Source organism: Oncorhynchus tshawytscha, linkage group LG05 (genome assembly GCF_018296145.1).
Source record: "Oncorhynchus tshawytscha isolate Ot180627B linkage group LG05, Otsh_v2.0, whole genome shotgun sequence".
In the NCBI taxonomy this organism is placed as follows: domain Eukaryota; kingdom Metazoa; phylum Chordata; class Actinopteri; order Salmoniformes; family Salmonidae; genus Oncorhynchus; species Oncorhynchus tshawytscha.
In genome coordinates, this window is record NC_056433.1 from 24,729,040 (window position 1) to 24,756,744 (window position 27,705).

Genomic DNA, 27,705 nt, shown 5'->3' on the forward strand with positions numbered 1-27,705 from the left:
GGACAAAGAATGCTGAGTTGCAACCAAAGAACACCATACCTACTGTGAAGCATGGGGGTGGAAACATCATGCTTTGGGGCTGTTTTTCTGCAAAGGGACCAGGACGACTGATCCGTGTAAAGGAAAGAATGAATGGGGCCATGTATCGTGAGATTTTGAGTGAAAACCTTCTTCCATCAGCAAGGGCATTGAAGATGAAACGTGGATGGGTCTTTCAGCATGACAATGATCCCAAACACACCGCCCGGGCAACGAAGGAGTGGCTTCGTAAGAAGCATTTCAAGGTCCTGGAGTGGCCTAGCCAGTCTCCAGATCTCAACCCCATAGAAAATCTTTGGAGGGAGTTGAAAGTCCATGTTGCCCAGCAACCGCCCCAAAACATCACTGCTCTAGAGGAGATCTGCATGGAGGAATGGGCCAAAATACCAGCAACAGTGTGTGAAAACCTTGTGAAGACTTACAGAAAACGTTCGACCTCTGTCATTGCCAACAAAGGGTATATAACAAAGTATTGAGATAAACTTTTGTTATTGACCAAATACTTATTTTCCACCATAATTTGCAAATAAATTCATTAAAAATCTTACAATGTGATTTTCTGGATTTTTTTCCCTCATTTTGTCTGTCATTGTTGAAGTGTACCTATGGTAAAAATTACAGGCCTCTCTCATCTTTTTAAGTGGGAGAGCTTGCACAATTGGTGGCTGACTAAATACTTTTTTGCCCCACTGTATATGCCAATTATTTGATGGTCCGACCGCATTCTGTCCCCTATCAACACTTGAACTTTTGCTTTCATCAAGTATTGACTCAGGGGTTCACATACTTATTAACACAAGACATCTCAATATTGTATTATTTTTTATTCAAACAAATATTTCACATTTTAATATGTGAAAACAGTGCAGGGGTTCACATACCCATTCACAGCTCTGTACAGTGTGAGCATATACTGTAGTACAGAATATATAAAGGAAATATCAAATGAACTGGCAAAGAAACTGTCAATAATAAACGGTAAACATATTAATACTGGCCATATGAAACAAGCTACTGCTTGTTAGTGATAGCTAAGCTTATTCAAACAGAACAAACATTTAAAAACATCTGAAGTGTCAGTTACTCAGTTTCTTCCTGTTATAGTAGCTCGTCTGTGCGACAGGACCACAATTATTGTAAAATCAATGTTCATAGTTGCAGGAATAAAAGGTTCCATAGCATCAATGCATTCTTAGACCTCTCTCTGTGACAACACTTAACACTAGTCAATCGTGTATGTTATTCCTGGCTATAACTGATGTCAACATTAAAAAAAAGAGCAGTCTGAAGAGCTTATTACATTAAGTAACATTATAAAAATAATATGACAATAAGTTAAACGCCATTTAGCAGACGCTTTTATCCAAAGTGACGTACAGTCATGGGGGAGGGGGTTCTACAAAGCTACATGGAATTGTTTTAAGAAGGTTATACCAACGATCATTTCGCTATTTGATTTAGAATTTTAAGACCCCTTGAAGTATCCCCCAAAAATATTGTAAAAAATATTTGATACAAAACAAGTTTGGGCCTTACTGCTATTAGCCCATTCAAACGCATTGAGTAACTGATTCAATACATGGAACAACAGATAGTTGTTCCATGTAAATAAATAAAATGAAGTTTGTTCTGAAATGTCTGTCCTATATCGGCGAGATACAAGATAGATAAGGAAACATTAATGTATTTAATTAAAACGTTTTTATTTTATTTTTACATGTATTTAACCCCTTATTTTTGGCACTAAACAGTCTCTATATGTCTATATATTTGGGTTCACTTAGAAATGTCCTCATTTTTTAAAGAAAAGCAAATTTTTTGTCCATTAAAATAACATCAAATTGTTCAGAAATACAATGTAGACATTGTTAATGTTGAAAATGACTATTGTAGCTGGAAACGGCTGAATTTTAATGGAATATCTACATAGACGTACAGAGGCTCATAATCATCACTCCTGTGTTCCAAAACACCAGTCTCAATGTCAACAGCGAAGAGCCGACTCCGGGATGCTGGCCTTCTAGGCAGAGGTCCTCTGTCCAGTGTCTATTCTTCTGCCCATCTTAATCTTTTCTTTTTATTGACCAGTCTGAGATACTCTGCCTAGAAGGCCAGCATCCTGTACTCGCCTCTTCACTGTGGACGTTGAGACTGGTGTTTTGCGGGTACGATTTAACGAAGCTGCCAGTTGAGGACTTGTGAGGCGTCTGTTTCTCAAACTAGACACTCTAATGTACTTGTCCTCTTGCTCAGCTGTGCACCAGGGCATCCTACTCTTTCTATTCTGGTTATATACAGTTTCAAATCAAATCAAAGTTTATTTGTCATGTGCACCGAATACAACAGATGTAGACCATACAGTGAAATGCTTACTTACAGGCTCTAACCAATAGTGCAAAAAAGGTATTAGGTGAACAATAGGTTAAGTAAATATATAAAACAACAGTAAAAAGACAGGCTATATACAGTAGCGAGGCTATAAAAGTAGCGAGGCTAGTTTGTGCTGTTCTGTGAAGGGAGTAGTACACAGCGTTGTACGAGATCTTCAGTTTCTTGGCAATTTCTTGCATGGAATAGCCTTAATTTCTCAGAACAAGAATAGACTGATGAATTTCAGTCTAAAGAATGCCAGTTTTATTGCTTTTTAAATCAGTACAACAGTTTTCAGCTTTGCTAACATAATTGCAAAAGGGTTTTCTAATGATCAATTAGCCTTTTAAAATGATACACTTGGATTAGCTAACAACGCGCCATTGGAACACAGGAGTGATGGCTGCTGATAATGGGCCTCTTTACGCCTATGTAGATATTCCATTAAAAAACAATCTGCTGTTTCCAGCTACAATAGTCATTTACAACATTAACAATATCTACACTGTATTTCTGATCAATCTGATGTTATTTTAATGGACAAAAAGTTTCTTTCAAAAACATGGAAATGTCTAAGTGACCCCAAACTTTTGAACGGTATTGTACTTGTACTCATTTTTTCAACTGGTACCGGGACACCTTCAGAGGAGTCTTGTGAGGCATGTCACCTTTCCACAGAGAAGCATTAGTGTGTACTCCAAACTGTTCAGACACTACAGACAGATGTTGGCAGATCGGCTGTACCGACTTCAGACGTGTCCCAAACGGCAAATACCATTGTGTTCGCGAGAGTCTCATCTTTCAATAGAGGGGTTATAATAGTTTTATAGGCTAAACTGTTCAAACACTACAGACGATTTTGTGAAAAGACCGATTTTCGGGATGTCTCATGGTCTGACAAACATGGCTTAAGCTCCGTCACCTTTTACCACCGATGCGGAAGAGTGACATTGACGTATGCGGTGGATTGAGATGCATTCAATGCAAAAAAACATCTCTATCTTAAATTGACAGAATTTTATGGGGATTTTTTTATAATGCTAATAGTTGTAGTTGGGACAGGATCTCGGAAATACAGAACTAAAATCTAAAGAGGATGCCCTTGACTCCCGAAGCAGCCTTATTATTATTCTTTCTTCACATATGCAGCAAGATAGGAAACATACTTGTCCCTCTCTGTAGCTCTCTGTAGTTCACTCACACCAATGTCCTGGACCAGGGGTGTTTTCATGTTGTCATAGATCATCCATCTGCCAGTCAGCTGAGTGCACAGGAACAGGACCATGTGGTTGGACAGGGGTGTACTCTGTCCCATCAGGAGGAACTGGAGCTCGTATGTCCTGAAACATTGAGGCCAGTGGGTTATATCAATTGAACCTGCATTGTGGTCATTAAGCATTAAAGTACGGTAGTTCTTCTGAAGTAACCTCACATAATACAGACTAGTCTAAGTCAGTGGATCAATCTAGCTGAGAGATATCACGAAGGCTGACTTTAACCTGCTACATACAGTATAGTTAGTACCTTTCATAATCATCCGTGATGGAGAGGGGAGGTAGGATACACATCCGGTCATCAATGTCTACCAGGATGAGTTTGGGTTCATGACGAGAAGTGCCTAAGGGTTTTACCTCACCGTAATCCTCAAACTTCCTATAAAACACATTTTAAGGGGAGATCATTAAATGTAAAGTTATTGTTGAAACAATTTTTGGGGTGTTTTCATAGTGTACTATATGTTCTTTCCAAACTTCCAGTGGCTTTCTTTTTTGTTATTTTACATACACTGAACAAAAATATAAATGCGACATGCAACTATTTAAAAGATCTTTACTGAGTTACAGTTTATATAAGGAAATCAGTCAATTGAGAAATTCCTTAGGCCCTAATCTATGGATTTCACATGACTGGGAATAAAGATAACATGTCTCCAGCATTGAAGGTCCTCAAGAACACAGTGGCCTCCATCATTCTTAAATGGAAGAAATTTGGAACCACCAAGACTCTTCCTAGAGCTGGTCGCCCGCTCAAACTGAGCAATCACTCTGACAGAGCTCCAGAGTTCCTCTGTAGAAATGGGAGAATCTTCCAGAAGACAACCATCTCTGCAGCAATCAGGCCTTTATAGTAGAGTGGCCAGACAGAAGCCACTCCTCAGTGAAAGGTACATGGCAACCTGTTTGGAATTTGCAAAAAGGCACCTAAAGGACTCTCAGACCATGAAAAAGAAGATTCTCTGGTCTGATGAAACCAAGATTGAACTCTTTGGCCTGAATGCCAAGCGTCATATCTGGAGGAAACCTGGCACTATCCTTACGGTGAAACATGGTGGTGGCAGCATCATGCTGTGGGGATGTTTCTCAGTGGCAGGGACAAGGAGACTAGTCAGGAACGAGGGAAAGATGAACAGAGCAAAGTATAGCGTGACCCTTGATGAAAATCTGGACAACAACCCTAAGCACACAACCAAGACAACGCAGGAGTGGCCTCGGGACAAGTCTCTGAATGTCCTTGAGTGGCCCGGACTTGAATCCCATCGAACATCTCTGGAGAGACCTGAAAAGAGCTGTGCAGCAACACCCCTCATCCAACCTGACAGAGCTTGTGAGGGTCTGCAGAGAAGAATGAGAGAAACTCCCCAAATACAGGTGTGCAAAGCTTGTAGCGCCATACCCAAGAAGACGCAAGGCTGTAATCGCTGCCAACGGTGCTTCAAAAAATAACTAAGTAAAGGGTCTAAATACTTACTGTCACGACTTCCGCCGAAGTTGGCTCTCCTGCCTGTTCGGGCAGTGCTCGGCGGTCGTTGTCACCGTCCTACTAGCCACCACCGATCCCTTTTTCGTTTGTCTGTTGGTTTTGTCTTATTAGTTTCACCTGTGTGTATTTTAGTTGAATTAACGTCCTTATATGTATTAGGTTGTCCTGCCCTTGTTTTGTGCGGGATTGTTTGTATTTCATGTATTTTGGTGGAGTACGTGTGTGTTATTTCTCCGGTCTATTTTTGATCCTGTGTTGGATTATTCACCCTGTATGTTGGGTTGACCGTGTCGTTTTGATTGCCGGAGAATTAAACTGTCAAATCACTTAACCTGCTCTCTGCGCCTGATTCCACCCACCTTGAGAATACGTGACACTTACAGTACCAGTCAAAAGTTTGGACACACCTACTCATTCAAGGGTTTTTCTTTATTTTTTACTATTTTCTATAGTGAAGGTATGAAAACTATGAAATAACACATATGGAATCATATAATAAGCAAAAAAGTGTTAAACAAATCAATATATTTATATTTTAGATTCTCCAAAGTAGCCACAGTTTTGCACACTCTTGGCATTCTTCCAACCAGCTTCACGAGGTAGTCACCTGGAATGTATTTCAATTAACAGGTGTGCCTTGTTAAAAGTTCATTTGTGGAATTTATTTCCTTCTTAATGCATTTGAGCCAATCAGTTGTGTTGTGACAAGGTAGCGGTGGTATACAGAAGATAGCCCTATTTGGTAAAAGTCCATATTATGGCAAGAACAGCTCAAATAATTAAAGAGAAACGACAGTCGATCATTCCTTTAAGACATGAAGGTCAGTCAATACGGAAAATATAAAACTTTGAAAGTTTCTTCAAGTGCCGTTGCAAAAACTATCAATCACTATGATGAAACTGGTTCTCATGAGGTCCACCACAGGATAGGGAGACACAGAGTTACCTCTGCTGCAGAGGATAAGTTTATTAGAGTTACCAGCCTCAGAAATTGCAGCCCAAATAAATGCTTCACAGAGTTCAAGTAACAGACACATCTCAACATCAACTGTTCAGAGGAGACTGGGTGAATCAGGCCTTCGTGGTCGAATTGCTGCAAAGAAACCACTACTAAAGGACACCAATAATAAGAAGAGACTTGCTTGGGCAAACACGAGTAATGGACATTAGACCGGTGGAAATCTGTCCTTTGCTCGGATGAGTCCAAATTTGAGATTTTTGCTTCTAACCGCCTCATCTTTGAGACGGAGAGTAGGTGAACGGATGATCTCCGCATGAGAGGTTCCCACCGTGAAGCATGGAGGAGGAGGTGTGATGGTGCTTTGCTGGTGACACTGTCAGTGATTTATTTAGAATTCAAGGCACACTTAACGAGCATGGCTAGCACAGCATTCTGCAGCGATACGCCATCCCATCTCGTTTGCGCTTAGTGGGACTATCATTTGTTTTTCAACAGGACAATGAACCAAAACACACCTCCAGGCTGTGTAAGGGCTATTTGACCAAGAAGGAGAGTGATGGAGTGCTGCATCAGATTACCTTGCCTCCACAATCACCCAACCTCAAACCAATTGAGATGGTTTGGGATGAGTTGGACCCCAGAGGGAAGGAACAGCAGCCAACAAGTGCTCAGCATATGTGTGAACTCCTTCAAGACTGTTTGAAAAGCATTCCAAGTGACTACCCCATGAAGCTGGTTGAGAGAATGCCATGAGTGTGCAAAGCTGTCATCAAGGCAAAGGGCGGCTACTTTGAAGAATCTAAAATATATTTTGATTTGATTAACATTTTAATAGTAATGGTGGTGGTAGCAGTGGGAACTGTGGCTGTAGTGGTGGTGGTAGGAGTGGGGACTGTGGCTGTCGTGGTAGTAGTGGGGACTGTGGCAGTAGCTGTGGTGGTAATAGTAGTTACTGTAATAGCAGTGGTATTAGTCATGACCATGGTCAAGTCTAGCATAAAGCTTTATTGAATAAATCTAAGTGGAGTCAGTCTGTACGCCCTGGACCAGAACAGTTAATGGGGACCAGAGCTAGACCCTGGACCAGAGCTAGCTACTGGATACGCCCTAGACCAGAGTGAGTTAGTGCAGATCAGAGCTAGACCAAAGCTAGTACAGACCAGAACAGTAGTTGTGTGGTTGTGTTCAGTGGTTGTGGTCAGTAGTTGAGGACAGTAGTTGTGTGGTTTAGTAGTTGTGTGGTCAGTAGTTGTGTGGTTGCAGTCAGTAGTTTTGGTAATTAGTTGTGTGGTCAGTAGTTGAGGACAGTAGTTGTGTGGTTAGGTAGTTGTGTGGTCAGTAGTTGTGTGGTTGCGGTCAGTAGTTGTGTGGTTCTGGTGAGCAATTGTGTGGTCAGTAGTTGTGTGGTTGTGGTCAGTAATTTTGGTAATTAGTTGTATGGTCAATAGTTGTGGACAGTTGTGGCAGTAGCCAGTAGTTGTGGTCATTAATTGTGGTCAGTAGTTAATAATAATAAATGAAATAATTAAATATTAATGGTGGTGGTAGTAGTAGTGGGGACTATGGATGTAGTTGTGGTAGTAGTTGTAGTGGTAGTTAATGCAATAGCAGTGGTATTAGAAGTGACTGTGGTCAATTCTAGCATAAAGCTTTATTGAAGAAATTTAAGTCGAGTCAGTCTGTATGCCCTGGACCAGAGCTAGTGCAGACCAGAGCTAGACCAATGCTAGGCCCTGGACCAGAGCTAGTGTGGACCAGAGCTAGGCCAATGCTAGGCCTTGGACTAGAGCTAGTGTGGGCCAGAGCTAGCTACTAGGTATGCCCTGGACCGGAGTTAGTTAGTGTGGACCAGAGCTAGACCAATGCTAGTATGGACCAAAGCTAGCTAGTTACACCCTGTTCCAGAGTTGGCCCAGAGCTTGTTAGTGCGGAACAGAGCTAAACCACCGCTAATGGGGACCAGAGGTATCTAGCAACTATTTACACCCTGGACCAGAGCAAGTTAGTGCAGATCAAAGCTAGACCATTTAGTGTGGACCAGAGCTAGCTAACTACAAGCTATGCTAGTGCAGAGCTAGTGCAGACCAGAGCAGTAGTTGTGTTCAAGTAAGTGTGGTTGGTTGTGGTCAGTAGTTGTGTGGTTCAGTCATTGTGTGGTCAGTAATTTGGTTACTAGTCATGGTCAATTGTTGTGTGGTTGTGGTCAAGTAGTTTTGTGGTTGTGGTCAACTTTGGTTTGGATAGCTTAAATGGTGAAAGGTCTATAATTTTGTATTTTTTTTACCATTCAAGTCTATGGTCCTTGAAATGCATTGGGAGCTCATTTAATTAAATATTATTATAGTTCAAAAAGTGTAAACGCTATAAAAAATACTTTCACAAGCAATCTAAGTTGGGTCGGTCTGTACTTTTTAAAGTTGGTTTCATGTTAATAGTTTATATTACTTTAGCTCTAGATTGGGCTAAAGAAATCAAATAATAATAATATGAGTATGTAAGAAATCTAGAGTTGTGCATTGCCTTCAGCAAGCACACCTAATGAATAATTACCTCAATATGTTGTTGAGAACTGTGTCACATGGTGTGGAGCTTGATTGCGAGTCATCATAGACGAAGCTGGCACATACCAGCTCAATGAAGTTTGACAAGTGATCTCTAACATAACCTCTGATATCTATAAATTCATTTTGCATGATGTTTTTTTCCTTACGAAGGCTCAAGTTAATAAGCCACAGTGCCTTTGCCTCATTGACCTTGGCGAAGTCTAGGAAACGTATAACCGCATTGATTTTGTTATCCCTCGTGAACAAATCTCGAATTTGGGGATACATTTTGGCAAGAACATGAATTCCAGCCAAAATGGAGTCTATAACACAAGTATTGCTGAACTGGTATGCACCATAGCTTCCCCCAGCCAATAGGTAATTCAGGTTAATCATATCATCAGTGCTGGAAAATGTAGAAACACAGAATTATACATTGGCTTTAACCCATTCTGTTTTGGATACAATATCAGATTTTTTGACAGTGACATATTCTGATTTGAATCAGATACTATATAGAAATAAAGACATTTGAAATAACATTCCAAATCAAGCAAACTGTGTAGCACTATGATTGTTGTATCTATTCCATACCTGGTGGGTTCTGCCAACTGCCCAGCTGTAATACAAATGTAAAGTTTAGAAAAAAGGAAAGAGTGATGCTTCTAAAGTCATCATGTGAAAAAAGGGTATGCCTACCTTCCATAATTAAATGTTCATGTGTCCTCTGAAGAGCTATCCAGTCATGGATGGGTCTGTTGGCGAAAAATGCACATGTTCATGGCTGAGTCATAATGGCGGATATCATACGTCAAGTAGACTCGGATTGAAACCGTCCTAAATGTTAACTTCAATGTGTTAATGCTTAACCACATTTCAGTGGTAATCTCAAAATGTGCAAGAGAGTCAAAACTCTGCAAGTGTTGAAACTTCAATTTGCTTACAAATCCTGTGGTTCTATGTTGAAATCATGTAATGCCAGTCATTTCAAAAATATTGTTCAATCATCATCTTCTATATGACGGAACATCAGACATCCAAAATCTAGCCACAAGCAAATATGAAAATGACTACTTAACCTAAATTAGTACATCAACAATAGACATAATAGCATACCCTAATTGTGGTACATCCATCGTTGAATAAAATAAATAAAATAAAAGTGTTGTCACTGCTTGCACTTCCTGAATAGCGAAATCATGTCTCCTCCCACACCTGCAATCACACATGTACAGTTCGTCCTGCTAATAGGACTGTGAGATAAAGCTTTCCATCATTCTAAATCAAATCAAAGCTAACCAATTCAAATTAAAGGATCATTATTATTATTATATAATTGATATATTTTTATTTTGACAATTCATTTGAAGTGAGTCATGATGCCAAGTAATTATGTAGATTACAGAAGTTGAAAGACATGTTAGATGTGGTTGCAGAAAATTTATGAGATTGATGTGTGTTTATGTAGAAATAGAAATTAAGTGAAACTTTGCTTGATGGAGCAATGTGTGTCTCATATAAACACACTGCATTGCCTTCTAATGGATAATACTGGACAGGGTGTAAAACAGAAATAAAATATAGCTGCAGTACCAGTAATAGAACAGTATCTCACTGTAACAAGCACTCTGGTCTTACATGTGGCCTGACCAGTGGCGACTCATTATTCAGAGCCCCACCTGTTTTGAACCCCACATGTTTTTGGGGATTGCCTGTTTTGCATGTTATTTTGGCATTAATATGCATTAATACGTGTCACATATCAGTTTGCAAAAAATGTTGAATTTTGTTTTTAAAGAAACTCTGCAAAAAAAGATAATTCGTAAATATCCAAATATCTTTACAGATCTTCATTGTAAAGGGTTTAAACACTGTTTCCCATGCTTGTTCAATGAACCATAAACAATTAATGAACATGCACCTGTGGAACCGTCGTTAAGACACTAACAGCTTACAGACGGTAGGCAATGAAGGTCACAGTTATGAAAAAACTTAGGACACTAAAGAGGCCTTTCTACTGACTCTGAAAAACACCAAAAGAAAGATGCCCAGGGTCCCTGCTCATCTGCGTGAACGTGCCTTCGGCATGCTGCAAGGAGGCATGAGGACTGCAGATGTGGCCAGGGCAATAAATTGCAATGTCCGTACTGTGAGATGCCTAAGACAGTTCCACAGGGAGACAGGATGGAAAGCTGATCATCCTCGCAGTGGCAGACGACGTGTAACAACACCTGCACAGGATCGGTACATCCGAACATCACACCTGCGGGACAGGTACATGATGGCAACAACAACTGCCCGAGTTACACCAGGAATGCACAATCCCTCCATCAGTGCTCAGACTGTCCGCAATAGGCTAAGAGAGTCTGGACTGAGGGCTTGTAGGCCTGTTGTAAAGCAGGTCCTCACTAGACATCACCGGCAACAACGTCGCCTATGAGCACCAACCCACTGTCGCTGGACCAGACAGGACTGGCAAAAAGTGCTCTTCACTGACGAGTCAGTTTTGTCTCACCATGGGTGATGGTTGGATTCGTGTTTATCGTCGAAGGAATGAACATTGCACCGAGGGCTGTACTCTGGAGCGGGATCGATTGAGGCGGAGGGTCCGTCTTGGTCTGCAGCAGTGTGTCACAGCATCATCGGACTGAGCTTGTTGTCAACGTAACGTAAACGCTGTGTGTTACAGGGAAGACATCCTCCTCCTTCATGTGGTATCCTGACATGACCCTCCAGCATGACAATGCCACAAGTCATACTGTGTGATTTCCTGCAAGACAGGAATGTCAGTGTTCTGCCATGGCCAGCGAAGAGCCCGGATCGCAATCCCATTGAGCACGTCTGGGACCTGTTGGATCGGAGGGTGAGGGCATTCCCCCAGAAATGTCCGGAAACTTGCAGGTGCCTTGGTGGAAGAGTGGGGTAACATCTCACAGCAAAAACTGGCAAATCTGGTGCATTCCATGAGGAGGAGATGCACTGCAGTACTTAATGCAGCTGGTGGCCACACCAGATACTGACTGTTACTTTTGATTCTGACCCCCCCTTTATTCAGGGACACATTATTAAATTTCCATTAGTCACATGTCTGTGGAACTTGTTCAGTGTATGTCTCAGTTGTTAAATCTTGTTATGTTCATACAAATATTTACACATGTTAAGTTTGCTGAAAATAAACACAGTTGACAGTGAGAGGACATTTCTTTTTTTGCTGAGTTTGATAAATCTATATCAATCTATCAAAGAGTTAATAAAGCTGTATACAAACATGATCTCTTTTTTATTTTCTTGAGTAAGGCAGCTCCAAAATGCAGGTGTTTCAGCCTAGCTCAGAGCTTTCTGTGATGGTGGGGCAAGCAGCAGAAAATATGGAGCATTGCGCTGTGATTGGCTCAGTGTTCTGTCACTCATGGGGACACTACGTCATAGCCAAGTCTAAGGGTTGAGCTTGAAAATTCAAGCCCCTTGGGTGCTGCCATAGTTACATTTCAAGTGCCCATCCAAGAAGGCTTAAGGTAATTGGCCACAGATAAAATGTCAAATCATGTTATATTAAAAAATATATATAATAATAAATGTTAACCTTCATTTAACTAGGTAAGTCAGTTAAGAACAGATTATTTTTTACAATGACAGCCCATGGCCCATGTTCTGAATTCTGTCGCTGTACATTTCAAAAGTGCTGAACAAATAGTTATATTGAAGTCCATCCTAGCTCGCTCATGAATATCTGAATCGAAATGATGGATTGCCTCTTACCCGCTTGTTGTCACTTATGCCATAGTTTGTACATCTCAATTGTTATTAGAAACCACATTTGTTTAAGCAAGTCAGCCATATCAGCTGTCTTTTTTAAGGCATTAAATGAGGCTGAATTAACTGTTTTGCTGCCAGACAGGCTCCGCTGAGAGCCAGGTGTAGCAGTGGTAAGATGTTGGGACTGCTGTTGGGACAGCTTTATGTAGGCCCTAACAGTTTGTGGGCACCGTTTGTCACCGTTATAGTGCAATTAATGTATTGTTTAGTGTTGTGTCTTTGCTGGCATACATCCCACATTTTTTGTTTTGTTTGCCCCAACAATATTTACAATCTAAAATCACCACTGGGCCTGACCCATGCCACCTAAGGATACAGGGCACTGGAGTTTGGACAGCAGTCTTTTCTTTATGGTCCTCCACAACAGGATTCCTCCATGTGGGACTACAGGTGTCTGTGGCTCTGGCCTGGACAGTTGAGGGGAACAAAAACAGGCTAACAGTTAGAAGACAATAATCTCCCTCATTAGCAGCATATTTGCCTGGCATAAACATCGGTTTCCAGGTCATACATGCAAAAACATGATCATTTGATAACTGGGGTATGAAAAACAGGCGACATACAGATGTCTGCTGTGCTGTCATGCAATGCAAGCCACTTGACATATATTTTAGATAGGGATGTGTCTCGTTCTTTGGCCAAAAGGGGGCATACAGTACCTACCCGGAAGATAAATAAACCAGAATTTGCAGCAAAGCCAGCAAGAGCCTTTAAGCTGCCTCACGCCACCATTACCGACTGAAGATGGCGGCGTCAGGAACCGCAGCCCCCCGTTGCCTTGTCCAGTATGTTGTAGTCCGTTCGGATCTGGTCCATACGTTGTCTTGGCCATTGGGAGCGGTTATATCGCAAGCCTGCCATGCTGCCACCGCCGCCATTCATCTGAACTACAACGATCCAGACACGCAGGAGTACTTGGCAGAATTGGACAGCATGCACAAAGTGGTGCTTCAGGTAGTTGGGACTGCTAGCAAGTTTATCAACATTATACTTCTACTAGTTAACTAAATGCCAGTATTTTCCGTAGTGCGCAAACGTGTGTGCAAATTGACTCTGCACATGCGTAGTTGGCTCATATCAAGCTGCATAAAAGTAGCCTCTCAATACAAAATAATTTGTACGTTTCTTTATGTAATGTAAATATAGTAGGATGGAAGTTATGCAGTGGTATAAGATGGGATGTAGATAAAACGAATGCTTGTGAAGTGATTATTTCTCATCATCTGTGTTTGTCAGGCTCTGGACCAGGCCTCCCTGTCCAGCCTGTCTGAGACGCTGACAGAAAAGGGGGTGGCTCACAAGCTGTGGGTCGAACAGCCAGAGAACGTCCCCACCTGCCTGGCCCTGAAGCCGTACCCTAAAGACACTGTACACCCTCTGCTGCGCAAGTTTAAACTGTTCAAATGACACAGACACACCCTGTACATGCATGTGGTGAATGGAGTCTGGACCACGGCTCCACACCAGTTAAGATGTTATTTTTGGGGGAGGGTTGACCTGTGCATCTCAGTGAGGAACCATCATTCAGTGTCTGCTTCAGATTCACAAGGAAAAATCTCACTCTGATAAGCAGTGTATTATCTGCCCTACAGTAACAGGGGAGACATCACTCACTGAACCATACCATAAAATGGCCATTTAAAGAGTGGATGTCTGGCCATGTAATTTAATGTGGCCACATATGTTGTGATTCAATGAAAGGGTGAATTGGTGACAGGTTATGTAAGGTCTTTCTCTAGCTGCTGATGAGTGGAATCTGTTTACAAACATAGTAGATGCAATAAAACAATTTAATGATTCTAATTTGTGTCTTGTATTATTAGGATAAATAAATTAAGGTTGAAAGAGAATGCAGCTAGTGGGAAAGTCAATTAAGAACAAATTCTTATTTACAATGACGGCCTACACTGGCCAAACCCAGATGAAGCTGGGCCAATTGTGCGCCGCCCTATGGGACTCCCACTCGCGGCCGGTTATGAAACAGCCTGGAATCGAACCAGGGTGCCTGTAGTGAGACCTCTAGCACTGAGATGCTGCGCCACTTGGGAGCCCTAGTGACAGTAATGAAATGAAGAGTGAAGTATATAGTAATAAAATAGAGAATCAACCAACATTACATAACCTGTTTTACACGGTGCTTTTATTGCGATGTGTTGCATTCTCACATTCATGGATGTTATAGATTTGTTAGTCAAAGCATCATTTCCTTTCAAGGTCAGCATCTTCACCTTGAAAAAGCAACAGAGGGATCGAACGCACGAGGTGTATGTGTAGAAGTGTGTAAACTTTGAACTAATCCCAGTCTGAGCAGCCACATACCTCCCAAAAAACAGACAGACGAATAAGACATTTCAGTAGATGCAAAAACTGTTTGTTTTTCAGCCTACAGGGGGGACCCCCTGTAGGTACTGGACCCAGCCTGAGACTGATTGTCTACAATGTCCTAAGAAAAGGTAGGATTTATCCCAGGTATTCCACCTGGACACAGAAATAAAAACATGCATAATTCTTCCAGATACTTCATTCATATTGTCCTACACAGCTGCTCCGATGCCTCTCTAAAAACAAGTTTATACAAGTATAATAAACATAACTGGACAAAATGTGTAAAATATATATATATATATAATATATATATATTCATTTTACAGGGGAAAAAGTGGAACCTCGTTTCAATGAGAAATCATTGCCCTTATAAGTGGCGAGATACAAGCTTTTGAGTTCTCCAACCACAACCAACTTCAGTCTCGATAAGGCAGCACTTACAATACTTGACAAACATCATCAGCAAACAGTTGCTCCAATAATCTAACAGTTGAGAGGTAATTTCTGTGTAGGGTAGAGTGCAGTACTCTTATCTAAGGATGTTACTTCTGTGTTAGACAGTATGTGATAAGGTGGTGAAGAAATGCAAAAGGGATAGCAGTAAACGTATGTAGGGCTGTTACTGCTTGGTAGGTATTACTAAGCCTAGAAACATAATGAATAGAACTGATGCTACACTATATAGCAGAGTACAATAATTGCAGGGAGCATAGCTGAGGGGGAATGTTTTTAACAGTTGAAGCTGCTGCAAGACAAGACGTATGAGTGTACGCGCGTTAGTTAGCTGATGGCTGAGGGAAGGGGCAGTGGATCACCTGAAGAAGATACGCATAGTTTAGATTGAGGATCTGTGGCAGAAAGAACTGAAACTACATAGATTAGTTGTAGAGAAAGTACACTTCTCTTTAGTCATCATATTGATAAGCTATACAACCAAGTTCTTTGTTTTTAAGAACCTGAGAAATGACTAGGATTGCTAAAGAAAAGTCAAATCAATATTTTACTTTGTAATACATTCAGGGGATTTCCTTTTTTTCTTCCTAATCGTGAAATAGTCATCTGATTTGAACAGTATTCATGATGGCCTGTTTCCTCTTAATAATTCTGATATAAAGTGCAAAACTAGATTGTATTTCTTGCAAATTCCTGGAATATTTAGATATTTAGTAAAAAAGTCATGTAAAATACAGCAAACTTGTTTTATAAAGGTAAAGATAAGAAAATCCTCATTAACATTATCAGCGAGGAGCAGTCCTCTATGCAGAAAATATATACAAGAGGCACCTCAAATTTGGTATAAAGTATTCAGCTAAATACATTAATATTTTTTAATGAGATTCAGTTGATAGATCAGACGATTATCAACAACACTAGTTTAAGTTAAAAAAAGGAAAGTTAGGTAGTTTTTTTCTCCTCTTCAAGAAACGAATGACTGAAAATACCATGATTTAAATAATTGATTCAGATTCTAGTGTGGCTTTGAATACTTAAATCAGTGTAAAATAAATGCTTTTCGCTAAGGTGCATAGCTAGCTGTTGCAAGGTTCTCTCTTCCTGTAAACAATGACAGCAGGTCAGGCCATGCAATACTTTTTGCATCTTTGCTAGGAGTCAATGGCAACAGGGAGAATAAGTTTCTAACTGATCATACTTTGGGAAATTCCAAAGAATACAAGTTACATAAAAATACTATAGCTGATAGGTCACTTGTCAGTATCTTAGGACAAAACGTGTCAAAAAGGAAATAAAGGACAAACAGGCAAAGCACAAACTACCACAAATTAGTCATGTGGTCAAAGAGGAGCTAGTATGTATAGGTATGATACTATTTCATTTTAGAAAATTGAACAAACGCTACATTTTGTCTCATCCAATTGCATGAGGCTTGCATATGATATGAATTAAACATCTTGAAGCTTTGGTCATTACTTCTGAAAATGCAAAAAACTACATCAGGAAATCTACAAAAGCCCACTTAACTACTGAAGCGATGCTTCTCAGAATCCAAGGTTCCACTTTCTCAGATCTGTTTAAACTTTTTGATAACAGATAAATTAAATAATATGGCCTTTTTAAATTAACCCGTACAAAAGCCAATCCATGCTGCTTCTCTCTCAGTAAAATCACATTCAGCAGTCGCTAAACCATTCCCTCACATAAAGAGCAATCTGAACAACACCCACAGGAAAACTTGCAGGTATCTAAAAAGAAGAAGAAATCAAATCAGGACATAATCGGTTTCCATCTTAAACACCAGATACACAGTATTAATCACATACATACACACACTCAGACAGTCATATACATCAAAATGGAAAAAAAAATGGAAGCGAGTAGTTAATACCACAAACTTGGAGCACTACATTTTGTTGATTCTGAAGAAATACATATTCACATTGTCTGTTATATACATGTTAACATGTTGAAGAACCAGTTCAAATATTTACCTTGTACCTGTACTGAATGGACTGTCTTTGCCATTGAGCAGGTCTTGCTTAAAATAATGTCTGTTTGATAATGAGCGTTGTCTAATGGTGCTTTGAATTTGGCAATATTATATCCCAAATGCTAAACAGTTGATATTAACAGATCGGATTAACTTCCACATTTGATGCGGTTCTATTACCACTATTCATACAGAAATGCCTGTTCCTCAATGAGGAGCAAAGGCTGGAGAGAATGTGAAGAAGATGAAAACAAACAAACACGTTATGCTTTGTAATACTTCTGTGAGTGTAAAACCTTTAGCTGGTACCCCATATAGTACACGTATACTGGAAACAAATGAAATCCTTCCGCAAACATTCTGTTATTCATTTGTGTTTCTTCCGTGTGTCTTGTAAAGTGTATGTTTATTTACATAAACCAAACAGTGGCTGAGGAATGGCTTTAACCTTGATAAATACTAACTGTTAACCCACGGCCCGTTCAAATAGAAAAGAAAAAATGTAACATTATCAGAAGAGAATGAAATTGAAATACCTCTTTTCATTATTTATGCAATAGGGTAAAAGCAAAGCAACATTTTAATTGTCTTAAAATACACAGGAACAATTGGTATGTAAAATCAAGGTTTATCTGTTTCACAAATGGTTTCTCTGTAAAAGTATTCAAATGGACATTGCTACCAGCTTTTCATGTCAACTGTAATCGACATCACACGAAATGATCCCATTTCCAGGTTGAATTTGAGTTGTATGGTGAGGACGCCTGAGCCACTGTTTGGGTACAGTATAAAGCACACGCACACAGACGCCATTGAAACTGTACATAAAGTGATTCACAAATCATAGAACATTGGCGTTCAGTTTGAGTTGGTGTTCAGTTTGAGTTGGTGTTCAGTTTGAGGTCTCCGGAGGAGGATGGTGATCATACATGCTATTTCAACTGATCATCCCTAACCCTCCTCAGTTATTAGCTGTGCTCGGGTAATGTTGCACACCTTGTGAAATACCTTGTATATACACAGCAGTGAGACATCTAGTTGGATAATAACAGTTCTCCTTTAGAAAGCCTTGTTAATCAGAAATACAGGTACCCGGGATAGAGCAGAGAAGCCAAGTAGACTTGATTTTTCATCATTATCATTACAACGTCGCAAAACATGTATTTTGTCTCTTCAATTATGGTTATTGCTTGTTAATAGGTTCTTGTTTACCCCTATAAAAAACATTGTGTTTGTTGGCAGGACTTTATGTGAATGAATGTGTATAGTAAATATCAACAGAGGTTAGCGCTGATAGACAGTGTCTGACTGGGCAACAGTAGGTCACATGAGCAGTCAAAAAGAGCTGTAGTGTGCGGCCAGTGGAGTGACATCATCACGGGCAGAGTCGGAGGAGAGAGATAGAGAGAGCTGTGTTTCCAAGACAACACCCCATTCAACATCCATCACTTCTTAGTGAGGAAATTCTACGGTTACTAGCTACAACATATTTATGTCATTGTGTGATATTGATAATCCACTCCTGTTTGTTTTGAGGTTAATTTAAGGATATTGAAACATTCAATGGGATGCCAAAAGAGCAGAGTTAGCCATTTCTAAATCAATCGCAAAAATTCTTATACCAAGATTTTCTTTTTTCACATTACAGAATAGAGACAGTTTCCCCACAACAACATTTAGCAGTGTTACATTTTCATAATGCCAAATGTCGCCTTAAAACATAACTGACATCTTAGACTCAGCAATTTTTTTAAAAGGGGGGGAAAACCTGCAATGAATCGCAATGTATAGTTTGAGCTCAAAATGACAGTTGCTTTTTAGAGTAATTCAATTACGCTGTTGAAAGGGAAGTAGATAGTGTGAATTAATCTCATCTTTGCTGGACAATACTACCCAGCTGCGCGTTTCTACATGGAAAAACAACACTGATAGGCCAAAGAGAGCCCATTGTGGCTCGTATTCACAGATGCTGGGGAGAAAAATGTGTCGGACAGACAGTTAGTTTGACAGTCAGGTAGTTTGAAAATGCCCTCCCAGGAAAGACAGTGTTGCCAACTGAACAGAGCAGAGCAGTCTCCCATCCCATCCTGGCCGTGATGCTTGTTGTCCTGACGACGCAGATGACGAGAACAGAAAAACAAAAATGAGAGCTGGGAACTTCCTCCCATCAGGCACTGCAGTGGAGAGAGCCAGTCAGTCACAGATCCAGCTGAAACTGAGCTTTCCATTGCAGAGGTTAAAAACCTAACATTCTTAAAACGTTGTCCCCACAACATCGCCCCACCTGCCCCGCACGAGGCAAAAGGGCGAGACGACGGGTTAACCACCCAAAGCTGAGCTCAGCTGCACGCTGCTCGCACTCCCAAAACGTACTGCTGCGACGGCCTGATGGAACGGGCCAATAAGGAACCGGGACATGTTTTGACGACTGCGACGACTTGCCAAAACCGGAACCGGATTCCTTTCTCAGAACAGGAAGCAGACTTTGTGTTGAAAGTATGTAACCAGGAATGAGTGCTGAACGACCGTTGCGGTCTTACGTTACGGGCTGAGGCTGTCAGGTAGGTAGACAGACACGCTGTTACCTGGACCTCAGTCTCCCTCCCAGGGCCTTCCTAACCAGTCCAGCAGGTAGCTGTCTAAAACCAAAGGTGAAAAAGAAAAGAGGTTGTGGTGGTCTATGGAGAACCTTTCCGCTGGCAGGCAGCTGAGCTGAGGAGTCACTCTGTGAGGAGCTGCTGGAGGAGGCTCTTCTGCTGGGACTGGCTGCTCTGAGGCCCCTGGGGTCCTTTCTGGGGGCCTATGGACCCCGGCTGGTTTAGGTAGGAGTCGCTGCCCACCAGGTTCACCGTACACTGGACGTCGGCAAACACTTGAACCTGCTGTACCTGATGAGGAGAGGGGGGAGAGAGGACATCAGTGGAGAAAGGAGAGAGAAAAACAGAAGGAAAGGAAAGTGATACCACAACAGTTTTGGTCAAATGGCAGTTTGGTCTGTTGCTGCTTTTCTACTCGACGACTTCTAAGTTGCGGCGGCTGACTTCAGGTGTGGCACCCTCACCTGATCGTTACACATGGAGTTGCCAAGGTTACTGTTGTCCAGGCCAACGGGTGGTCCCATGGGAGGTAGTGAGCCCACACCCCCTGAGCCTCCTGCCATTGACACGGTGATACTCATGTTGTTGTAGACCCCCTGTTGCCCAAAGGCCTGGGGCGTCGTCTGACCAGTCTGGCTGAATAAGCTGACACACAAGACAGAACACCAAGTCACGATACCAGTAGTTTTATATACACTCCTCTTTCAGGTGCTATATCTGGTCATTATAACTACCAAGACAATATATAGACTTCAAAGAATGAACCACATCTGGTATAATGTTACATAAGTGCTTGTTAGAAAGAATTCTCTAAGAAACAAACAGGTCATTATTATGTAATAATGATGTAATAACCATCTGACAGTGTCATTTCTATGTAGATGCCAAGTCAATAACGGGCTCTGCAATTTACACGTTTACACAGGCACGGCTCTGGCCACCTCACCTGTTGCCGCCCATGCCAGCTTGCTGCCAACTCTTCATGTCAGGTGACTGGTACCCAGGAGGAGGCTGGGCCTGCTGGAGCAGAGGACTCTGGGAGGTGGAGTTCTGAGGGGACAGCAAGGGGCTGGTGGGGCTGAGCTCTAGAGGGAACGAGGGGTCTCCTTGCTGGACCATACCTTTGAGGAAAAGGACAGAGAGATAGTGTTAGAACATTCTGGAGTCTAAAACATTTTCATATTGATATTTGTCAGCAGCACTGTATTCCATTTTCTATGGATCCTGTCTGCAAACTACTTTATATCACATTTTGATATGGACAATGTCAGCACATTGTACTGACAATTCCTGATGCTATCGAGACAGAACCACCAACCAGACATAAACTAGCAGTGATTATGGTGGGTGCCTAGGTAGCCTAGTCACTCACCCGGTCCTCCAAACTGCTGGAAGAGCCCAGGCTGGACCGCCGAGTTCACCCCCCCCACAAACTGTCCCTGCATCCCACCCATCATGGCTGAATGGCTGCCCATGGGGCCCAGGCCCGACAGCTTGGGGTCCAGGGGCCCTCCGATAGGATTGAAGAGGCTGGGAGAGCTGGGTGGGTTTCCTGACATGGGGCTGTAGCCTGGAGGGTAGCTAAACTGTTGTTGCTGTGGCTGGGGTCCTTTTAGTCCCCTGGTGGCCCCAATAGGCCCCCCGGTCCCCATGCCTTGCCTCATCAACATGACCTTCTGCTGCAGGAGCTGCCTCTGGCGGTGCTGGAAGCTGTAGAGCTCCCGCTGCCTCTGGGCCAGCATCTGGGCGTTTAGAGGAGGCTGCAGGGAGAGAGAGAGGATAGGGGACTTATAGGAGACACCTTCTGTCCGCAAAACAGCCCTCACAACATTCATGCATAGATTCCCAAATGACCTATACCATTTGAAATAGACTGGAAGGTACTTCTTTCAGAGAGAGGGAGATGGATGGACAGAGAAGAGAAACAGGTACTTTGTTTTCGTACTAATAACTCAGTATAACTAGCTATGATGCTTAGGACTTCCTCAATACACACCATGCCGAAAGAGAGAGAGAAACAGAGTAAGAGAAAAGGATTGGAAACAGAGAAAAACAATTACGAGAACAAGAGAGAAGGAAGCGTGAGGACAGGATTGATGATGATCGTGAGTTCCCCAGAAACACTCACCTGAGAGGGTATATGAGGCTGCTGCACTCCCTGACGCATCCCCATGGCAACGTGAGCTCCCCCTGGGAACTGGCTCATGGCAGCCAGCCTGTTCTGCAGCTGGCAGAGAGAGAGTGAGAGGGGAGTGAGTCACACGACTGATAGAGGAGAGGAGGGAGGGAGCGGAGAAACAATAGAGGGAGGAGAGGAGGAAGGGAGTGGACTAAGTGAAGAAATGATAGAGACGAGAGGAGTGAGAGCAGATAGAAGGAAAAGACAGGATTGAGATAAAAAGAAATGGACTGATGAGTGAAAAGTGTGTGAAAGAAAAAGCTCATGAGAAGAGAACTGATAGAAAGGAAACGGGAGATGATCAACATCTGATCAGGAGACGTGTGTTAAAGACTAATAAAACAGGACCAGGAATGAGAACAGAGGAGTTGTGCTGAAATCCAGATTCTTAATATCCTTTACTTTGCCATGAGGTCTTTTAAATCAACATGAGCAGCTAGCAGAAGAAGCACTAAAGTCCTAATAATGATATGCGGAGACCGCTGTGTGGGAACCGTGAGTAAGAGCAGCATGTGTGAGGGGAGCGGGATGGAGAGAGACCTTGAAGGAAAAAGAAAAAAAGAAGAGATGTGAGCCACGTTTGTGTGGGAGCAGGCTGACAACACATCAGGTGGTCTCTCTCGCTCTCTGTGTGAACAGAGTTACATATAGAGCGAAAAGGATAATAAACAATCAATCCCAGTGAATATACAGCACATACAGTACTCTCCTACCATAGATGGGCTTGTAGCAGCCATTTAGTTCCCATGTGTTTGTTCTGCTGTACCATAATGGAGCATAAGAGGTTCTCTTCCTCACATGACCATCAATTTCACCACGCTAGCTAGCTCTGCGTAGCCACACAACACAATGGCACATTAACACAATGCAGGGCTGCCCGGTTGGCCAGGAGGGAGATGTACTATTGCCAAGCCAGTGTTTAACGAGCGCTGGCTCTGACTAGGATTAAAAGGCAACGCTGCGTGATACAGGCTTCATTAACGTAAACAAGGCCTGTTAAAACTCACCTCCCTCCTGTGTAGAGGAGAGGACTACGCCCACGTTAGAAAGATGGACCAGGGTAGTGCGCCAGCTTGGCTAGGTAACTCTGTTCTTCTTGAGCAGCGGTGTCATGGTTTAATTCATACTTAACAAAAAATATAAATGCAACATGTAAAGTGTTGGTCCCATGTTTCATGAGCTGAAATAAAAGATCCCAGAAATGTTGTGCAGAAATGTGTTTGTATCCCTGTTAGTGAGCATTTCTACTTTGCCAAGGTAATCCATTAATCCTGACAGGTGTAGTATATCAAGAAGCTGATTAAACAGCATGATCATTACACAGGTGCATCTTGTGCTGGGGGACAATAAAAGGCCACTCTAAAATGTGCAGTTTTGTCACACAACAGAATGCCACAGACATCTTAAGTTTTGAGGCAGCGTGCAATTGGCATGCTGTCTGCAGGAATGTCCACCAGAGCTGCTGCAAGAAAATGTAATGTTCCTTTCTCTACCATGTGGAGGTCCTTGGCTGCCTCCAACATCGTTTTAGAGAAGTATGTCTAACCGGTCTCTAAACCGCAGACCACGTGTAACCACGTCAGCCCAGGACCTCCACATCCGGCTTCTTCACCTGCGGGCTCGTCTGAGACCAGCCACCCAGAGAGCTGATGAAACTGAGGAGTATTTCTGCCTGTAATAAAGCCCCCTTGAGGGGAAAAACTCATTCTGATTGGCTGGGCCTGGCTCCCCAGGGGGTCAGCCTGGCTCCCAAGTGGGTGGGGCTATGTCCTCCCATGGCTGCACCCATGCCCATTGATTTCAATTGAATGATTTCCTTATTTGAAATGTAACTCAGTAAAATCGTTGAAATGGATGTGTTTATATTTTTGTTCAGTATAGTTTAATCTGGTGTATTAGTGCTGGGTTTGAACAAAAGTCTGCAACCCCTAATGTACTAGCTCTGCCCAGCCCATCCTACCTGCTGTGGGCCCTGCAGCCTCTGTTGCAGCTGTAACCTCAGCTGGTTGGGTGGCAGTCGGAGCTGGTTGGCAACGCCAGGCGCTCTGCCCATGCCCCCGGGGAAGGCCCCCCTGGGTGCCCCAAAGACCCCCATACCCTGCCCCATCTCTCGAGGGAACTGGGCAGGGGCGCCAGTGCTGAACTGAGAGGGGTAGCCAGGCAGCTTTGGGTCCATGGAGATGGGAGTGGCGGCAGGGGGCTGGGAGGGAAACCGTTGAGGGGTGGGATCAAAGCAGCCTCCCTTGGGAGAGGAATGGATAGTGTCAATACTGGGTTAATTACAGTCCAACAAACTCTCCAGGACCAAACGAATCATTACGTGAAGCATGTATCGATGATTGCACTACTGTACTGGAGAGTAATGATTCTGTGGTGCTTTGGACAGGAATTTAAATTCCCTCTATATTTAGCTCTCATTCAGCTCTGCAGTGTAGTAGAATCAGGTTGTATGACAGTGCCTGTCCTCTTATATAGATAACACTTGAAGAATGCTAATGTAATCTACTATGATTCTCCTCCTCCTGTGATCTCACCTGTACCAGCTTGTCGATGCCCAGGGCTCGGTCCAGCTCTGCCAGCTCGCTCTCGTCCGTCCCACTCAGGAAGGACACCAGCTGGTCCAGGAGGGCCTTCTCATCGTTACGTCCCTCTGGGGTGGTGGGGGGGCACAGCAGCTGGTCCAGCGGGCACGGGACACACTGCCTGCTCCACACAAAGGGGGAGTCAGGAACATGGGAGTCTGTGCATTCAATGTAATGATGTGGAAGGTTTGGTTCTGTGTGAGTGTGAATTGGAATGTGAGCAATGAGGAATGTATGTGTCTGTGTGTCCACAAAGAAGTAATATACTCACTCCCGAGGGGAGGCCAGAGAGGCTTGCACGGGGTTTCCCATGCCTCCATCAAAGGACAGAGAGTCAGTCAGGGCCAGGGGCCGGAACTGCTGAGAGTCCGTCTCCATCTTAGACAACCCTGAAAGACAGCACACACAACTCTTAATGAACCCCCAAAACACATAGATTCCATATTATTCTGTAATCATTATGTAATTTCTAACTATTTTCGGGAAATGCCCTATAGATATTTAACTGAGGATTGTTTGATATGAGCATATTCTAGTTCATACCGGTGTTGGAGTTGAACGAGTTCATGAGTCCAGGCTCTGTGTAGGGGCTGCTGCTGTCTTTCGGTGTCTGGAATGGCTCCCCTTGTCCCTGTCCCTGGCTGGGGGTGGTGGGGCTGCTGAAGTCAAAGTGTGACTGGTTCTGCAGGCTGGAGGAGCCATCCGTGAGCCCTGCACGGACACAAACAGACACACGGTCAGGATCAGTCCTTTCCTGGGTGGCCACGCGTAAAATGAAGACAGGCAGCATACAGTGGGGTGACCCACTATGGTGACCCCTCACCCTTGACCCCCCCTAATCCCTGCTGTACCTCGGCTTGGTGTTCCGGGAGGCTCCCTCTTCACATTCATGGCTCTAGGTACGTTGGCCTCGCTGGGCTGGAGTAGGGTAGGGGATTGAAGCCGGTTCTGGGGTTGGAGATGGGTAGGGGACTGGAAAGGGGATTGAAGCTGGTTCTGGGGTTGGAGATGGGTAGGGGACTGGAGAGGGGACTGAAGATGATTCTGAGGCTGGACCTGAGTAGGGGACTGAAGTTGGGGTTGAGGTTGGGAGGGGGACTGAAGCCGAGGCTGTGGAGGTGACTGGAGCCGAGGTTGAGGTTGGGTCTGGGGGCTATGGGACGACAGGGCCTGAGGGTCACCCTTCTCCTTGCTGCCCTGCTTGGCCCCAGCGGGGTCCCTGAGGGTGGGCAGCAGCTGGCTGAGAGGGTCCAGGTCAGCAGGTCCACTGGGGAACTAAGAGAGAGGGAGCGGGGGCAAAGAATGAAAGGAAAGGACGGAAAGGGGGGGAGAAAGGAACAGGGAGAGAAAGCAAAGGTCAAAGAACTTCAAAGGCTGCCGCTGGAAGCTCTGTGCTGGGGAGAGACAAAGTCCTAGAGGGGCCACAAATGAACACAACTAGCTCCTGATATAAGAGGGCAGTGAGGGAGTGTTACTATGCGCTCAACGTAAATAGAACAAATACAGCAGCGAATCACATGCTCCCTTTAGAAGGCAGCAGCAGCATGCACTCAGGCAGCCCGCCAGCAAGGCACTCTCACGTTCCAGACACTTTGACAACTACAACAACAGGGATATCCAGAGTTACATTTCCAAAGTCCCCAATTCTAACCCCAGGCCCCGGCCCCAACCCTAAAACCTAACCCTATTCCTAACCTTAACCTTAACCCCAAACTTAAACTGTCTGAAAGTTCAGCATGTCTGGGACAGGATCTTGCCAATTCTGGATACTACTAGCACTATGTATGAGGGGAGTAGGGCTGCAGACAATACCGGGTCTCTGGGCGGTCTGCTGTCCGCAGGGCCGGGTTTGGGGCTGGCGCAGGCTACAGCACAGGGTGTAGTGTCCCCGGTGGCCCTCTTCTCAGTCTTGACCCGGACCGTCTGCAGGCTGAGAGCGGCCGGAGGGGGCAGGTCTCTCAAGTCCTTCTCATCCGTGTCCAGCAGGAAGCGCAGCAGCTGGTGGTCCTGGGGGGTGGTGGGGGGTCCGTTGGGGTTGGCGGTGGCAGGGCTAGCAGGAGGCTCCTTCTTGATCTCAGACTCCTTGCTGTTGCCGCCCTCGGCCGGGCTGCTGTCCTGCAGGAGGCGGTGGAGGATCTTGTGGCGCTCCGTCAGCGTGCTGTGGGAGGCCGGGCACTGAGGGGTGGAGGTGGGTGTGTTGGGGTGGATGTTAGGAGCGGTGGTGTTGGGGTGGATGTTAGGAGCGGTGTTGTTGGAGTCCCCAGGCGGCCCCACTCTGCCATTGTCCAGGAGCTGGTTGAGTTTGGGGTTACCCCCCAGGTACTCTCCTCCCCCACCTCCTCCTTTTCCCTCAGGGGGCTTGGCGGGGGGAGGGTGCGTTGGGGAGCTGGTGGGGGTGCTGGCCTTCCTCTGAGGTAGAGGGGAGGGCAGAGAGAAACCCAGAGGGGTCCCTGCTCCACCGTCCCCACCAGAGTGCTGCCTGCTGAGGATTCCACCGCTCCCACCACCACCTCCACCTCCTAAGGCCCCTGCCGGAGAGTGCAGGCCAGGGGTGGAAGGGGAGAAGGGGTTCCCTGGGACGCGCGGGCTGCCGCCCAGCCCCGGGCTGCCCCTGGGGGGCCTGGGCGACATGAATGAGGTAGGGATGGCTGTGAGGGGGCTGCCCAGGGGTGAGGGGCTGTTGACCTGCTGAGGACACAACCGGTTGGGCGTCAGGTACCCTGCTGAATGGCTGGTGGGTGTGGTGGTGCCGGAGCTGTTTCCGTTGTTGAGATGGAGGCTTGAGGTGGGGCCTGGGGCTTGACTGGCCTCGATGCCCATGGGTAAGACAGGGGAACGGGAAGGGTGGGAGGAAGCAGGGCTCCCATGGGTCAGTAGAAGGCTGGAGTTAGTGTTTTCCTGAGAGCTAGCAGTGTTGTGTTCCCTACAAGAAAAGGAAAACATGAGCAAAACATCAGCTGGGTGAGAGAAATATTCTGGAAAAAGTACTGTTTGTTTATATCATTAGCACAAAAACTCATTCCCATCAGCCTATACAATCCTATAAAATTCCTACCCTTGCAACCATCGTTGATGGGCAATAAAGTA

At 44.0% G+C, this 27,705-nt stretch overlaps 3 protein-coding genes across 9 annotated transcripts in view; 1 reads left to right on the forward strand and 2 right to left on the reverse strand.

Moving 5' to 3' along the window:
* Window positions 1–2,947: 2,947 nt before the first annotated feature.
* LOC112251742 lies at window positions 2,948–10,422 on the reverse strand. 2 transcript variants are annotated; one of them, XM_024422689.2, is made up of 6 exons: window positions 9,790–10,422; window positions 9,373–9,428; window positions 9,268–9,292; window positions 8,681–9,079; window positions 3,934–4,062; window positions 2,948–3,749 (listed from the first exon to the last, which is right to left on the reverse strand). In XM_024422689.2, exons 1-6 carry the CDS (start codon window positions 9,900–9,902, stop codon window positions 3,536–3,538), a joined length of 936 nt encoding a protein of 311 aa, XP_024278457.1. In that variant the 5' UTR covers window positions 9,903–10,422; the 3' UTR covers window positions 2,948–3,535. The 2 variants fall into 2 exon arrangements, with proteins under 2 accessions (XP_024278457.1, XP_024278458.1); XM_024422690.2 differs by having other exon boundaries at window positions 9,373–10,421.
* A 2,710-nt stretch (window positions 10,423–13,132) lies between these two features.
* ptrhd1 (peptidyl-tRNA hydrolase domain containing 1) lies at window positions 13,133–14,292 on the forward strand. Its single transcript, XM_024422692.2, has 2 exons — window positions 13,133–13,443; window positions 13,726–14,292. The coding sequence occupies exons 1-2, from the start codon at window positions 13,234–13,236 to the stop codon at window positions 13,894–13,896; spliced, it is 381 nt and encodes a 126-aa protein (XP_024278460.1). The 5' UTR covers window positions 13,133–13,233; the 3' UTR covers window positions 13,897–14,292.
* Window positions 14,293–14,607: 315 nt separating this feature from the next.
* The window catches only part of ncoa1 (nuclear receptor coactivator 1), a 104,886-nt gene continuing 91,788 nt past the window's right edge, over window positions 14,608–27,705 (reverse strand). For all 6 annotated transcript variants that reach the window (XM_024420432.2, XM_042321739.1, XM_042321737.1 and 3 more), the window contains 11 exons: window positions 26,431–27,541; window positions 25,470–25,893; window positions 25,162–25,329; window positions 24,890–25,007; window positions 24,571–24,739; window positions 23,997–24,278; window positions 21,986–22,084; window positions 21,230–21,617; window positions 20,804–20,978; window positions 20,322–20,502; window positions 14,608–20,148 (listed from right to left, as the gene is read on the reverse strand). In XM_024420432.2, the coding sequence (XP_024276200.2) occupies window positions 19,981–20,148; window positions 20,322–20,502; window positions 20,804–20,978; window positions 21,230–21,617; window positions 21,986–22,084; window positions 23,997–24,278; window positions 24,571–24,739; window positions 24,890–25,007; window positions 25,162–25,329; window positions 25,470–25,893; window positions 26,431–27,541 (3,283 nt within the window). In that variant the 3' untranslated portion in view covers window positions 14,608–19,980. The remainder of the gene's footprint in view (window positions 20,149–20,321; window positions 20,503–20,803; window positions 20,979–21,229; window positions 21,618–21,985; window positions 22,085–23,996; window positions 24,279–24,570; window positions 24,740–24,889; window positions 25,008–25,161; window positions 25,330–25,469; window positions 25,894–26,430; window positions 27,542–27,705) is intronic.